This window comes from Choloepus didactylus, chromosome 4 (genome assembly GCF_015220235.1).
Source record: "Choloepus didactylus isolate mChoDid1 chromosome 4, mChoDid1.pri, whole genome shotgun sequence".
Taxonomy (NCBI): domain Eukaryota; kingdom Metazoa; phylum Chordata; class Mammalia; order Pilosa; family Megalonychidae; genus Choloepus; species Choloepus didactylus.
Genome location: NC_051310.1, coordinates 188,616,537 through 188,634,122, shown reverse-complemented (window position 1 = coordinate 188,634,122; position 17,586 = coordinate 188,616,537). Strand labels below are relative to the sequence as shown.

At 38.3% G+C, this 17,586-nt stretch overlaps 1 protein-coding gene across 1 annotated transcript in view; it reads right to left on the bottom strand.

The window, feature by feature from the left end:
- Nucleotides 1–17,586, bottom strand: part of LOC119532495 (zinc finger protein 596-like) — a 45,157-nt gene that overhangs the window by 6,392 nt on the left and 21,179 nt on the right. The window contains exon 3 of the mRNA XM_037834971.1: nt 4,339–4,465. Coding sequence (XP_037690899.1) covers nt 4,339–4,465 — 127 coding nt within the window. The remainder of the gene's footprint in view (nt 1–4,338; nt 4,466–17,586) is intronic.

The following is a 17,586-nucleotide window of genomic DNA, read 5'->3' as shown; positions in this document are numbered from 1 at the left end:
CAAGCCAACACTGAATTACTTTATTCAAGAATGAACACAATGTACAAAAAAGTATGCTTATATTATAAAAATATGTCAATTTTTTCTTCCAGGCACTGAGCACACATCATTTTAAACAAAATCAAGGCAAACTTGCTCTCTATAATGACACTTTTATAATTTAATAAAAAAGTGAAAGCTAATATACTCACAAAATATATTTAAAAGCCCACTGATAATGCTGCTTTATGCTCTTTGGCACCACTTCATGCTTGCATCATGGAAAAGTACCTCTTTTATAGAATACAGATCACTGTTTTAACAGAATACATGTGATTAGTTAAATCTTTAGGTTTTCTGACTTAACAGTTGTTAACAAGTAGTTCAGCAAAGTATTAGTACCTTAATGAATTTTGAGAAGGAAAATCCTTTTTATATAATAAGCTTTCATTTAAAAAGAAGATATATTGCTTTGGTGAAAAATGACCTCCCAAGATTTATAAACCAATTTATGAATGGGGGAAAGCTGCATCCTCCTCTACCATTTCACACTCAAATATCCTCAATCCTCCCTAAAAATATATGCCCAAGTTTATATTGTCTATTTTTTGTTGTCATTTTCTTTTTTCTTGCACTCACTGGCACTTTCCCAGGAGCCCTTAACAGGTGCTCTTGTATACAGTGTGGCTGCTGCGCCTTACAGTTAGTGACAGCTGCAGAACAGTTATAGGCTGAAGAGTCCAGCCTTTGGCTTAGTATGGAGATAACACTCCAAAGCTCATGGGAATATCTGGTCCTTGGAGAAACAGAAAAGATAGCAGAATGAAAATAATAAAATAAAACCATGAGTTAGGGAAAAGAGACCATTGTTGCTCCAGGAGTTATATGACAAGTTCAAAAAATCACTAATTTAAAAAATCAAAATAGAAATAAACCAAATAGCATCAACACTGACAATGCCAACAAAATGCAGCCTGTCCTTTTAAGAGCTTATACACAGCATTGTCACTGACAGGAAATAATTCTGACTGGGCAGAATGACCAAAGTACTCAGGCAAATCCCAGAGTACAATGGTCACACAGTGAATTAGTGACAACAAATGAATCCAAATTTAGGAGTTATTGAACAAACTACAAAATGCCTGTTTTGATTATTAAGTATGTGACTCCTAAGATCCAAAAGTTTTTTCTAGACCAATTCTCTCTGTGCTTGATTCTGACACCTCTGAAGGCTTAAAATTGCAGAAATACAAGGAAAGAGTAATCTGGAACCCTGCTATACTGGGTAAGTTAATTTCAAAAGAACTACAGGAGAAATGCTTTCATGTTTTGCCTACATAAAAATTAACATTTGTTCAGTTACCTTTTTCACAATATCCTGGCACTAAGCTGAGGAGAATAGGATAAAAGAAAGTGGAAGAGAAAATGACTGCTGTTTCTTTAGTCAATTACCTAATTCCTTACAGCTTTCTAAGTTCTCAACTAAGCCCACTTTGCACATGAAATATTAATCCTGTCAAATGTAGTTAGATATGGCTGAATTTCACATACAATCTAAGCTGACTTAAGCAATTTAATGAGATCACAATCACTGGCTGTGGTTATAGGGAAGGAGGAACACTTGCAGAATTATTTGAATTGGTATAATATTAAGAGACAGCACAATTTGTGAAAGGATGAACATATTTTGGAACCTGAGCAAAGGCTTCTTACTGATACCATAAAAAGTGACTATCCAGGTTGTTTACAGTGGCAATGATTCAGCCAGATCAGTGTGTTGTTCTTGGCAACTTCCATGGCCCCCAAAATATTCAGGACACAGAAAGTCCAACACTTCTGGAGGTCTACAGTTAGTAACAGAGGCCTTAAGTTCAACACTGCCACTGCAAACAACTGGATACCATAATATTAAATGAAAATAAAAAGAATGAGTACACAAAGAAACTAAACAGCTAATAAGATGATGCTATTCAGAATCAGACTGGATGAGAGGATTACCACACCTGTCCACAATCACAGGTCCTTGCCCTCAAAATAAATATAAAGAACATTTACAACAGAATGAAGCTTTATGAATGCAAGTTTTTCTTTTATTACAATTCTAATCAAACAGACAAAAAACATACTTCTAAAGTAATTAAAGCAGTTATCTTTTTCTGTAAAACTGATGTGACTTGGTACCACAACTAAACTTTCTCTAATAGCAGCAGTATCATCAGCCCATGGCAGCAAAGAAATTTTAATTTCTAGCCCCCCATGGGCTCCCATACAAAGCAAATTCATAAAGCATGCAGATGTCTACTCTGCTGAAGTTTCAAATAAAAAAATTATCATTGTGCTTGTGGGTCTCACACCTTCCAAAATATACATAAATGGTGACAAGTTAACAAATAGACCCTTGCTTACCAATGAAATCATATAAGGTGAATGGTGGGTGGTAGACAGAGAAATGTTTAAAATGAAAAAAATATTTCAAATGATTCTAGCATTCACAAAAAGAGGTCATGCTAAGATCAGATCCATATTGACTCAAAAACTAAAAATTAAGCCCTAATCCAAAGAACTCTGCCCATGAGTCCAAATGCATGCATGCCAGCTGAAGAAAATGCAGTATTCATGTGACAATAGCTTGTTCAGAGCAGAAGAGTAATTTCTCACTGGAGTAATCACAAGAGGGTGAATAAGATGCCATCACACTTCTTTTTTGTCATTTAAAGAAAAGGAAAAAAGGAAAACAATCACAAGACAAAAAAATTAAAAAGAAAATTCACAATAACTGGAGGAGGCTATCCCTGGGGCTATCCTGCCTTAGTGTCCACAAGCTGCATCTGCACGTTGGCAGACATCCTGCCTCCATAGCCTCCCTTGGAATGCATTTGGTTCTGAATGGAGCTAACTGAATTCATTCCATTGAACAGCTCTCCTGATCCTATGTGAGCTGTGTGTATGAAGTTTGTTGGCTCCCCAATCATACTTCAGTCAATCTGCTATTGCCTTTTCACTCCTTGTCAACACAGCAACCCATTCAGCTATCTGTGGGCTGAGAACATTCTGTATTATGCATACAGATAACTCTGCAGATTCACTATTGTAGAAATTGTCCCTTGAAGGTTTCGTTTCATTTGGGTTGGAGGTTTCACTCAAAAATCCACACACTTGTAACTGGTGCTATCATTACCTTTGTCTCCACCACCTGCTCTGGCTGCAGCCACTCTCAGCACCTGCTCCACGGCTCTTGGCACCCTCACACCAACAACTGCACTTCCCAATGTGCATGCCACTTCCTGGCATCCTCCTTCCCCACCATGAGAGCTAGCTTATGGTTTTGAGGTTGGGAAAAGGTCCAAATGTAGGCATTATCAAGATGACACTTTCTTCCCAAGACTGTGGCATTCAGGGGCTTGGAGCTGGCAACCTTGCTCCTTAGCTTGCCATGTGGCAAGGCACATAATGGTGTATCCTGGTCTCTTCTCTTCCTGGTTTCACTGATTTCAGCTTATTGCCTATGGCTTTAACTCCCTCTTTTCTCTTAATTTTGTTCTTTAAAAAGCACTCCCATATTAGGGAGCCCCATCCTGATTGAGGTGCAACACACCCAAACTGAAGTAACCACATTAAAATTTCCAATGTAAAATGGTTTAACATGTGCAGGAATAGATTAGCTTTAAGAACATGTTCATTCTGTTGTATATATAGCTTCAAACCACTACAGTTATCAAAGAAGAATAAAGTATATACATTGAAAATCAGCCAATGAAAAAGTACCTGGAACACAGAATAGTAACATTTTTTCACCATCAAAGGGTCATCTTGACCTTGGGCCCAAATACAGTAAGAGACTTTGGTTTCTGATGTCCAAGTTCAAAGACAGACTGCAGAACCCTCTGTATTTCCATACAAGAAGAAATTATGTTTCCACAATAATTCATTATCTTGAAAAGAATCCAATACCAAGGTTGTCCAGAACAGTCTAAGTTTATATGCAAAAGGATAAGCCTATTGTTTTTATGACTAAAGTCTGAATCCACAGCCAGTCTCTAGGGTGCAATAACTATTTAGGACACTTTTAATCCATTGTTTATCCTTTCAGAAAATACTTATTGGATTCCCAGAACTGCTCTGAGTGCTAGACATTAAGTAAAATAAAAACATAAAATTTGTGTTCATGAAGATTACATTCTAGTTGGGTGAAAAACTAGATGGAAGTAGTAACTACAGAAAGAAATTTCTTTTAGGTAGTTTTTCATGTTATGCAATAAAATACATATATAATGTATAAAAATAAAATATCAAACAATATAGATAAGTTGTTCTAGACACTTCTTGAGAGGATTAGATAGGTAAGTTTGGGAAACTCACCCACTGAAAGCAGATGACTGATATTCTCCACCATCACATCTCTGAACAGCATTTTCTGGAATGCATCCAGCAGAGCCCACTCTTCCTGGTTGAAGTCTATAACTACATCTTTCAAGTTCACTAACTCCTAAAAGCATGAGAGACATTGAAGTTCAGAAAGGACCATCTGTCAATGTCCAACACAGAATGTTTGAGAGGACAGCAGTGAGGAAGTGCTTATTGCCAGAAACCTCAAATTGCATTTGAGTTTTATGTCAGATGATTCTCAGTGCTGAACAGTCATCTGCCTTTCACACACATGGACATATATTCATATATGCACTGATTATTTAAGACTCCATTATAAAAGAATTTCAAAAAACATAGGGTATAATACAACCTGAACATTTCCTAATGAACTGATCATTATGACTTACAGATGGTGATGTACAGTTTGTACTTAAGCATTCATAAATATAACACCCCTTTCCACCAATTTAAAGTAAATTAACAGACTCATGACAGGACAATGAATATCCATGATTTGCCACTTTTATGTCATAGCTATACTAAGATTATTGCCCCAGGTGACTTCAGTTTCCTCTCATCCATGATTTTGTTTTACAAGTTGTTACAAAAGTTGAAAGATATAATGAGGTTATGTGTTAAGTACTTCCTATCTGAACATAATATATAGGTATATTACTCATTAGAATGTCAGAGAATCTTGCAGCAAAATACAACATTCTGCAGAACTTAACAGATAACATGGATAACTTGGATCACTACATGCTGCCTGGCTCAACTCTCTATAATTCTGGTGTTCATCATAAGATACAAGTACAGACCATTCACAAGTATATACAACAGACCCCTGAGACTGCTGTAATGAAGGATGATCCCTGGCTGGCCAATCCAGGGATATGAGATCTTCCAACTTCAACTTTCCTTGGGACCTGCAAAACCCATGTTCATCATCTCTCTTGTATTTTCACCTCCTCTGGATGTTCAAGAGCATAAGTCTCTTGATCCATTCTGGTCCCTCCAATTATTCAAACATTTTTACAAGCCATAAATTTTACTTTACCCACTATACTCCATCTCATGAAGGCACACTAAAATTAAACAACACTTCTTTTCATTACTAACATTTATAAAATTTGAATAAAGATTATTAATAACAAGGGAAATTGGCCAATAAGGACAAAAGGAGAAAAAGAAATTTAGTATCTTTTTCAAATTTTTAAAATGTACCAATATAAAATATTGATATTTTAAGAAATTAGGGAAGATGGCAATAAGGTGAGGCATGGCAAAAAAAGCACCTCTGTGAAAAATGTTAGATAAAATACAGAAAGTGACCCAAAACAGCATTTCCAGTGATGCACCAGCTGGAAAATTTCTGCTAAATCCATAGGGACCATGCACTTGGTGAAACTGGGAGTGTGTGTTCTGAAATGAGTGCATGAGCTCACTAGATAACTGGCAGCTATGAGGCAGTCTGTGGAAAACAGGGGTTGACATTTGTAGATGGACTAGTTTTAAAAACCCAAAAGATGCTGTGGATATGGCAGCAAGAACCACAGAGTGAAGTGTGGTGGGAACTGCATTCCCACAACCTGTGGGCATGCCTCAATATCTGGCATGGATGACAGCCTTTCAGGTACCTGCTGCTGTCTCAAAGCTAGGAAGGCAGAGGTGAGCAAAAAGGTGAAAATTACCAAGCCCCATACAGCCATCTTCCTGGTGGGCTGGAAATGCTCCTGCCCAGCACTGGCACCACAGCCGAGAGCTGTGCCAAACAACCTGGCATAATGGATAGTGTCTCCAGCAACACATGCACACACAATATCTGGCATGGATGATAGCCTTTCATGCACCCATAGCTGATTGTCCTGGAGCTAGGAAGGCATAGGTGTGCAAAACTGGGGAAATTTGCATGCCCGATAAAGCCATCCTTTTAGCAGTCTGGGAACACCCCTACACTGCCCTGTGGCCCAAAGGGCATGGCTTGGAAGAGGGACACACTTGGAAGTCCCAGGCACCATATGCCAAAACCAAGGACTTGTGGGTCAGTGGCAGAGAAAAACTGTGGTAAGACTGAACTGAAGGCTTAGACTTTGGCAACAGCTTTAAATCTCCAGGAAAACCTGGAGGGCTTATTAAAGCTGTCCTTCTTCCCTAACCACTGACATATGCCCCACATTCAGGGCAGGAAGCATGAACTAAACATGCAAATATGGTCCCCCAATTGGACACCCACAAGACTCAGACCCACACTCACCACAAACACAAAGTTGGGGAGAATTGGCTTGAGAGAAATAGGTGGCTTGTGGATGTCACATGCTGGAAAGAGAAAGTGTACACCACAAAGCTGTAGATCTGACAAATTAGAGGTAAGTGTTTGAATCAGTCTAAACATCCTAAAAGAACCTTATCAAGTTAAGCAAATGCCAACAGGCCAAAAAACCCAGAAAATTGTAAAGCATATGAAGAAACCAGACAATATGGATAACCCACACCCTAACACCCAAATCAATAGATCAGAGGAGACACAGTATTTGGAGCAAATAATCAAAGAACTAAAGAAAAACAACAAAAGCATGGCACAGGATATAAAGGACATGAAGAAGACCCTAGAAGAGCATAAAGAAGAAACTGCAAGAGTAAATAAAAAAATAGATGATCTTATGGAAAGTAGAAGAAAAGAAACAACAAGGATTAAAGCAAAAATAAGTGACATAGAGAACAAAAAAATAGAATAAAAACACCAAAAGTTGGTTCTTTGAGAATATCAAGATTGACAAGCCTCTAGCTAGACTGACAAAATCAAAAAGAGAGAAGACCTATGTAAAAAAAATAATGAATGAGAAAGTTGACATTACTGTGGATCCTGAAGAAATTTAAAAAATTCCAAGAGGATACTATGAACAACTTTATGCCAACAAACTGCATAATGTAGAGGAAATGGACAATTTCCTGGAAACATATGAACAACCTAGACTGACCACAGAGGAAATAGAAGACCTCAACCAACACATCACAAGCAGAGATCCAATCTGTCATCAAAAAACTTTCCACAAAAAAAGCCCAGGGTCAGATGGCTTCACAGGGGAATTCTTCCCAACTTTCCAAAAAGAACTGACACCAATCTTATTAAAAATCCTTCAAAACCCTGAAGAAAATGGAACACTACCTAACACATTTTATGAAGTGAACATCAATATAATACCAAAACCAGGCAAAGATGCTACAAAAAAGGAAAACTACAGGCCAGTCTCCCTAATAAATATAGATAGAAAAATTCTCAACAAAATACTTACAAGTCAAATCCAAAGGCTTTTTGTAAGACTAATATCTTACAAAAACACACTATGACCAAGTGGGTTTCATTCCAGGCATGCAAGGATTGTTCAACATAAAATCAATCAATGTATTAGAACACATTAACAAATCAAAAGAGAAAAATTGAATTATCATCTCAATAGATGCTGAAAAAGCATTTGACAAAATCCAGCATCCCTTTTTGATAAAAACACATCAAAAGGCAGGAATTGTAGAAAACTTCCTCAATATGATAAAGAGCATATATGAAAAACCCACAGCCAGAAGAATACTCAACAGTGAGAGACTGAATGCCTTCCCTCTAAGATCAGGAATGAGACAAGGATGCCCACCATCACCACTATTATTCAACATTGTGCTTAAAGTGCTATCCAGGGCAATCTGGCAAGACAAGAAAAAAAAGGCATACAAATTGGAAAGGAAGAAGTAAAACTGTCATTATTTGCAGATGATATGATATATCTGGAAAACCCTGAGAAACTGATGAAACAGCTACTAGAGCTATAAACAAATTTAGCAAAGTAGCAGGATACACGATTAATGCACATAAATCAGTAATGTTTCTATACACTAGAAATGAATGAAGTGAAGAGAAATTCAAGAAAAAGAAACCATTTTCAATAGCAACTAAAACAACCAAGAACCTTGGAATAAACTTAATCAAAGGTGTTAAAGACCTATACAAAGAAAACTACATAATACTACTAAAAGAAATAGAAAGGGACCTTAAAAGATGGAAAAATATTTCATGTTCATGGATAGGAAAGCTAAATGTCATTAAGATGTCAATTCTACCCAAACTCATCTACAGATTCAATGAAATCCCAACGAAAATTCCAACCTACTTTGCAGACGGAAAAGCTGGTTCTCAAATTTATTTACAAAGGGAAGATGCCTGAAATTGCTAAAAACACCCTAAAAAAGTAAAACAAAGTGGGAGCACTTACACTCCCTGAAGTTATTAGAAAGCCACAGTAGTCAAAACAGCATGGTACTGGCACAAAGATAGATATATTGATCAATGGAATTGAATTGAGGATTCAGAGATAGACCACCAGATCTATGGTCAACAAATCTTTGATAAGGCCCCCAAAGCCACTGAACTGGGAAATAACAGTGTTTTCAACAAAGGGTCTGGAAGAGTTGGATATCCAAATACAAAAGAATGAAAGAGGACCCCACCTCACACCCTACACAAAAATTAACTCAAAATGCATCAAAGACCTCAATATAAAAGACAGTACTCTAAAACTCCTAGAAGATAGTGTAGGGAAACATCTTCAAGACCTTGTATTAGGCAGTCAATTCCTAGACCTTCCATCCAAAGCACAAGCAACAAAAGAAAAAAATAGATAAATGGGAACTCCTCAAACTTAAAAGTTTCTGTACTTCAAAGGAATTTGTCAAAAAGGTGAAGAGATAGCCAACTCTATGAGAAAAATTTTTGGAAACCATGCATCTGACAAAAGACTAATATCTTACATATATAAAAAATTCTATAACTCTATGACAATAGTACAGACAGCCCAATTATAAAATGGGGAAAAGATATGAAAAGACAGTTTTCTGAAGAGGAAAAACCAATGGCCAAAAAGCACATGAAAAAAATGTTCAGCTTCACTAGCTATTAGGGAGATGCAAATTCAGATCACAATGAGATACCATCTCACACCAATTACAAGGGCTGCCATTAAACAAACAGGAAACTACAAATGCTTGAGATGATGTGGAGAAATGGAAACTCTTATTCACTGTTGGTGGGACTATATAATGGTTCAGACACTCTGGAAGACAATCTGGCGGTTCCTTAGAAAACTAAATATAGATTTACCCTTTGATCCAGCAATTGAACTTCTTGGTATATACCCTGAAGATCTAAAAGCAGTGACATGAACAGATATCTGCATGCTAATGTTCATAGCAGCATTATTCACAATTGTCAAGAGATGGAAACAACCCAAATGTCCTTTAACAGATGAGTGGATAAATAAAATGTGGAATACATACATGATGGAATACTACATGGCAGTAAGAAGGAATGATGTTGTGAAACATATGACAACATGGATGAACCCTGAAGACATAATGCTGAGCAAAAGACTGGCACAAAAAGAGAAATACTCTATGCTACCACTAATGTGAATATTGAAAAATGTAAAATGAATTGTTTATAATGTAGAATGTAGGGGACCTAGTGATACAGAGCAATTAGTGAAGGGGGAATGATAATGTAATAAGAACAGATAAGCTATCATGGGTGAATTTAGCATTCTGGGAATGCCCAGGAATGACTATGGTTTGTTAATTTCTGGTGAGTATGGTAGGAACAAGTTCACAGAAATGTTGCTACATTAGGTTATTTTCTTGGGATAGAGTAGAAATACGTTGGATTTAAAATACTTATTTTAGGTTAGTAAGCTTTTTTTTATTCCCCTGTTTTGTTTTGTTTGAAATGTTTTTATTGTATTTTTTTTAAAAATTTTGATATAATCATTACTTTAATAAAAAAAAATGAAAAAATATGCAGAGCCCCTCTGAGGAGCTGGGGGAGAATGCAGGGGTATTGTGCAAATATAGTCCCCAAAATCCCCTACATCAAAAAGTATCAGAAATGCATGGGTGGTAATGCCTCACAATCCCCATGGGTTCAGGAGGCTTATATAATGTAGATGAAAGGATTTGGAAGAAAACCCATTTTGTCAATCTGATATTTTAGCAAAATGGCAGCTGAAATCTTAGGCTATATTAATCCTTTTCAGCTATAGCATCCTTTAATTTCATAAATTATTTATGCAGAAGGTCTTCTGTATTCTAAATTCTCCTCTAAAACATTGTTTATAATTACATAATAACTTCATGAACAAATGACATTGTCAGAAAAGGTCACATTAATTTACCCATTTGTACCTCAGTCCACATAAACAACATTTTAAATGTCCTTGGAGAATGACATTTATTTAATCCTCAAATTAACCTTACTTATTAGGGCTAATTTACCTATCTAACAAATGAAATGAACAGAGATGCAGAAATCTTTAGTAACTTTAGAAAATTACATGGGTAGAAAAGACAGCCAGAATCTGGATTTTTTCTCCCTGCCTCACCAGTTAAAATTCCTTAAGCCTTACACTTAAGTTTTGCCTGGAATGTCACCTCTCATTTCAATAATCAGAGTTGGTACCTTATTGTGAAAATCTCCTTTTCATATGGTTTGTTCAAACAATTATTCCCCTTGCCCAGGTTCTCCTACCACATGGGAACCTTCATAGTATTGAATCCTGTACTCAAATACCAACCACTGGCTCATTTGATGTTTAATGTACATCATAATCCATACTTACTCATATTACCAAATACTTACTGAGAACAATATTTCTCTAGCCTTGCCTGCTCCATGACTCTACAGAGAACATGACTAAGATGTTGAGCCAGGTCTAAACACATATTTCCTTTCATCAGATCACTCATAAAATTTTTCATTATACATTTGTTTGTGTTCCCTACTGGTCAAACTGTATAAAACTATTCCTTCAATGATTTTAGGCAAGTTTCCCTGTGAAAAGTGCTAATGAATTAGTTTGGTAGAGCCAACAGGTTTTCTGGACACCATTGGCCATCCTCCAGTAAAGGTACCTGATTGTTGACTTACCTTGGACACTTTATGGCCTTAAGACTGTAACTTTGTAACCAAATAAACCCCCTTCATAAAAGCCAATCCATTTCTGGTGTTTTGCATTCCAGCAGCATTAGCAAACTGGAAAAGGTTTTCATACCAGAGAAGTACAGTGCTGGTGCTGCTGTGTTTACAAATACCAAACATGTTGGAATGGCTTTTTAAATGGATAAGGGGAAGATTCATGAAGAATTGTGAGGAGCTTGATAGAAAAGGCCTAAACTGCTTTGAGGAAACTGGAAATATGGACTCAAAAGATACTTCTGATGAGGCCTTGAACAGAAATGATGAATGTGTTGTTGCCAACTGGAAGAAAGGTGATCCTTGTTTTAAAGTGGCACAGAATTTGGCAAAATTGAATCCTGGTATTGGATGGAAGGAAGAATTTGAAAGCAATGAGCTGGGATATTTGGGTGATGAGATTTTGAAACTATAAGTTATGGATACTGCATGGCTTCTCCTTGCAGATTATAGTAAAATGTGAGAAGAGAAATAAAATCAGAACTGAATTCTTGGGTTCAAAGAAACCAGAAACTGGTGGTTTGGAAAATTCTGGGCTTTCAGTGGGTGGAGACTCAGGAGCTATAGCCCAACATGAGGATTTAATTAAACATGGAACCCAGCAACCATTTCAGTACAAGCCAGGATTGGAAATGGAGTTATCCAGAAAGGATATGTGGAAACTCCTGCTGTCTGATGGCTTTGATCTCTGTGTGCTTCATGCAAACCAACAGAATTTTTGTGAGATCTTTATAGATGGAGTGCTGCCAGTCTGGACTGGAGGAGACAGACAAGGAACAAATTGAAGGAAAAATTTCTTCAAAGACAGACATGGAGGTTGAGTTCTGGAGTTAAGAGGTCTCAGGCTGGGAGGGTGGGGTGGTCCACATGAATGGAAAGGGTGAATTTGCCCTGGAGGTCAAGGGTGGGCCTTCTGCCTCAATGATTTGGAAGAGTTTTGCCACCCCAGGCCCCAAAAAGGGTAGGGCACATTCCCAGGAGACTGGGGAGAGCCTGGCTGCCACCCCACTATTCTGAAGTGTTTGAGCATGTGCCCAGAAATGGAAGAGATTCTGGGTGTTGCCCTAATCTCTGAGGAGGGTGGGGCCAAGAAGGTGGTCAACCCAATGTGTGATGTTGGAGCACTCACCCCAGTGTTTGGAGAGGAAAGAGCTCTTGCAAAGGCCATTAGGAATGGTTAGACTCCCACTCTCTCATGTCCCATAGATGCAATATCATTCTGTGAATGACATTCAGACTTTGAAATCTAATGGAGTTTGCCCTGTGGGTTTTAGTAATTGTTTTGCTCCCTTAAACCCTGTTTTCCTTTCAGTTTCTACTTAAGGCAATGGGCATGTTTACCCTATGACTGCTCCTTCTTTGAATACTGGAAGCAGATAAGCTATTCTAAGTTTCACAGGTACAGAGCCAGAGGGGAATTGTGTGGGCAGGAAACATATTAGTATTGATTGGTTTGGAGACTTTTGATTGGATGTTTCTGTGAGATGTGATCACTCAACTGTGGGTGAGATCTTTCATTGGATAATTTCCATGGATGTGTGGCCCCACTCATTCAGCATAGACCTTGATTAGTTCACTGGTGCACAACATAAGCTCAGGCAGAAGGAGCAAGCTTGCTACCACCAAGAGGGACACTTTTAAGAATGCACAGAAGCTGAGAGTAGCTGCAGGTGAGAGTGAGTTTGAATATGGCTGTTGAAAGCAAACTCTTGCTCCAGAAAAGCTAAGAGAGAACAACCACCCCAAGAGCAACTAAGAGTGATATTTTTGAGGAACTGCAGCCTAGAGAGAAATGTCCTGGGAGGAAGCTACAGTGAATGACATACGGTAACTGTGAATAGTCAGGACCCAGGAGAAACTCTTGGCCATGAAAGAGCTTCCTGCCACAGTTTTAACATCAACCCTGTTTAGCATTAATTCATGTATTTAAATATGTTTGGAGAGATTATGAAGGATGGAAGCCCCAGGGTAGCTATCCAGAGATCAGGTGGCAGAACCTCATTAGCCTTATTGAGTTTCAAATAACAGAGCAGATTTCCTTGCTATGGTTTCTAGGAGATAATATGATGGATAACTCAATCAGGAGACCTCATGGAAAGGAGGGTCTTCCAGTACTCTAAAGTTGCCATTATGTAAAATACCAGAAAGGAATTGGCTTTTATAAAAGTGATTTATTTCTTTGCAAATTTACAGTTCTATGGCCATAAAAGCATCCAACAAATGTGCCTTCCCAGCTGACAGGGGTGTTCTGGACACCACTGGCCTTTCTTCAGTTGGTACCTGCTGGTCCTTTGCTCCCAGGTTGCACTTCAAAATGGCTTTCTTCAAAATGTCTCTGGGCTTCTGTCTCTGTTACCTTCTCTCAGCTCCCTGCTTGGTTCTCCTGGGGCATTTGTCTCTACACATTTGGGAGTCTTCTCTTAGCTTCTCCAGGGCAAACTCTGGGCTTCATCTCTTAGTTTTACATCTCCAAACATCCTTTGGCTGCATCTCCCAGCATCGCCCAACATCTCTGTCAACTAGTTTCCATCTCTCTTCCTGTGTCTCTTAAAGGACTCCAGTGATCTAATTAAGACTCACCTTGAATGGACAAGGCCACACCTCCATGGAAATAGTCTAATAAAAAGGTCTCACACACAGTTGGGTGAGTCACATCTCCATGGAAATAACCTAATCAAAAAGTTCCACCCTATTCAAAAGACTAGCAAGTCTTATTAATACACATTAACAAATCAAAGGTGAAAATACCTGTGCTTATATTGACACAGAAAAGGCAGTTGACAAAATCCAGCATCCTTAAAGATAACATATCCAAAGATAGGAATAGAAAGAAACATCCTCAAAATGATAAAAGGGATATATGATTAGCCTATGATTAACATCATACCCTGGTGAAAGACGGAAAGCTTTCTCTGTAAGATTTGGAACAAGGCAAGGATGGCCACATTCAGCACTGTTATTCATCATCATGCCAGAAGTTCTACTTAGAGGAATTAGGAAATAAAAGACATCCAAATTGGAAGAGGAGAAGTCAAATGTTCACTATTTGCAGATGACATGATCCTATATATAGAACTTTCTGAAAAATCAACAAATCTAATAAAGATAATAAACAAGTTCAGCAATACAGTGTGATACAAGATCACTACACAAAAATCAGTTGTGTTTCTATGCAGTAGTAATGAGCAACTGAGGGGGAATCAAGAAGAAAAATGTATTTATTACGGCAACTGAAAGAATCAAATATCTAGGAATAAATTTACCCAAATATATGAAGGACATGTATTCAGAAAACTACAAAACATTACTAAAAAAAATCAAAGAAGATCCAAATAAATTGAAGGACATTCCACATTTATGGATAGTAAGACTAAATATCATCAAGATGTCACTTCTATCCAAATTGATTTACACAATCAATGCAATCACAATCAAAATACAGCTTACTTTGAAGAAATGGAAAAGGAAATTATCAAATTTATTTGAAAGGTATGAGATCTCAAATAGCCAAAAATATCTTGAAAAAGAAGAAAGAAGTTGGAGGAATCAACTTCCTGACTTTACAGCACATTACAAAGCTACAGTGTCAAAACAGCCTGGAACTGACATAAAGATAGGCATACTGGGGACTTGGGCAAGATGGCGGCATAGAGAGGAGTGGAAGCTAAGTAGTCCCCCTGGAACAACTACAAAAAAACAGAAACAACTAGTAAATAATCCAGAATAACTGCGGGGGGACAAACAAGACCATCCATTCATCATACAGCAACCTGAATTGGGAGGAATGCCCGAGAACACAGCATAAAATCTGTAAGTAAAACCTGCGGAACCAGGTTGGGAGACCCCCTCCCCGATAGCCCGAGCTGCAGAGCCACGTGGTGCCACAGAGAAGTTCTCTCCAAGCAAGTGAATACAGCTCAGCTGAGCTCCAACTGGGATTTTAAGTACAGAGTGTGAACTGCTCACTACAGGTACACAGCCCCAAAAAACAGACAGAGGCTTTGGGTGATGACTGACCTGGGAGAGCCAGAGGGTTGCCTTGGACTGGGTCTGAAGGGGACTATATGTTTCTTTTTTGGCTCAGTGGAGAAAGCCCCAGTCATTTTCAGTTTCCAGGGCTGTGACTCTGGGAAGGGTGGAGACACCACAAGCAGAGAGTGAGACTATTGAAATGCTAATGACCTCCACCTGGGGGGTCTGTCTTCTCTAAGAGGAAAGGGGTGGGGCCCTTTCCATTCAGAACCAGACCCCAGAGCCTGGGGGAACACAGCCATACCTCCTCACACCAGTCAAGAATTATAGGCTAACAGGCGTCACCTGCTGGGCAGAAAAGCACAGTGACCCAAGGCATCAAAGGGTGGAGCAATTTTCTAAGACACACCCACAGGGAAACCAGAAATGGAATATTTCTTCCCTCTGGGACCTGAGCCTGTTCTGGTCTGGGAAAACCTGATTTGGATAACCAAGGAAACCATGCCTAGACAACAGAAAATTACAACCCACACTAAGAAAAACAAAGTTATGGCCCAGTCAAAGGAACAAACGTACACTTCAACTGAGATACAGGAATTTAAACAACTAATGCTAAATCAATTCAAAAAGTTTAGAGAAGATATTGCAAAAGAGATAGAGGCTGTAAAGGAAGCACTGGACATGTATACGGCAGAAATCAAAAGTTCAAAAAACCTACTAGTAGAATCTATGGAAATGAAAGGCACAACACAAGAGATGAAAGACACAATGGAAACATACAATGGCAGATCTCAAGAGGCAGAAGAAAACACTCAGGAACTGGAGAACAAAACACCTGAAAGCCTACACGCAAAGGAGCAGATGGAGAAAAGAATGAAAAAATATGAGCAACGTCTCCGGGAACTCAAGGATGAAACAAAGTATAATAATGTACATATCATTGGTGTCCCAGAAGGAGAAGAGAAGGGAAAGGGGGCAGAAGCAATAATAGAGGAAATAATTAATGAAAATTTCCCATCTCTTATGAAAGACATAAAATTACAAATCCAAGAAGCACAGCGTACTCCAAACAGAAGAGATATGAATAGGCCTACGCCAAGACACTTAATAATCAGATTATCAAATGTCAAAGACAAAGAGAGAATCCTGAAAGCAGCAAGAGAAAAGCAATCCATTACATACAAAGGAAGCTTAATAGGACTGTGTGCGGATCTCTCAGCAGAAACAATGGAGGCAAGAAGGAAGTGGTGTGATATATTTAAGATACTGAAAGAGGAAAACCACCAACCAAGAATCCTGTATCCAGCAAAGCTGTCCTTCAAATATGAGGGAGAGCTCAAAATATTTTCTGACAAACAGACAATGAGAGACTTTGTGAAGAAGACACCTTTCCTACAGGAAATACTAAAGGGAGCACTACAGGGTGATAGAAGACAGGAGTGTGTGGTTTGGAACACAATTTTGGGAGATGGTAGCACAACAATGTAAGTACACTGAACAAAGGTAACTATGAATACAGTTGAGAGAGGAAGATGGGGAGCATGTGAGACACCACAAGAAAGGAGGAAAGATAATGACTGGGACTGTGTAACTTGGTGAAATCTAGAGTATTCAACAATCGTGATAAAATGTACAAATATGTTCTTTTACGAGGGAGAACAAGCAAATGTCAACCTTGCAAGGTGTTAAAAATGGGGAGGCATTGGGGAGGGATGCAATCAGCATAAACTAGAGACTGTAACTAATAGAATCATTGTATTATGCTTCCTTTAATGTAACAAAGGTGATATACCAAGGTGAATGCAGATAAGAGGGGGGGATAGGGGAGGCATGTTAGACACTTGACATTGGTGGTATTGTCTGATTCTTTATTCTACTTTGATTTAAGGTTATTTTTCCTTTTGCTGCTTCCTAGCTGTCATTTTTTGTTTCCTCTTTCTTTTGCCTCTCTACTTTCTTTGACTCTCCCTCCTGCCTTGTGGAAGAAATGTAGATGCTCTTGTTTAGTATGAGCAGAATGTTCAATTAGGATGAACTTAAATGTTTGGAAATGAACAGGGGTGTTGGTAGCAAGATGTGAGAATAACTAACAACGCTGATGGTGTGTGAATGAGGTGTAAAGGGGAAGCTCAGAGTCATATATGTCACCAGAAGGAAAGTTGGAGGTCAAAAGATGGAAATGTATAAAACTGAATCCTATGGTGGGCAATGTCCATGATCAACTGTACAAATACTAGAAATCACTTCATGAATCAGAA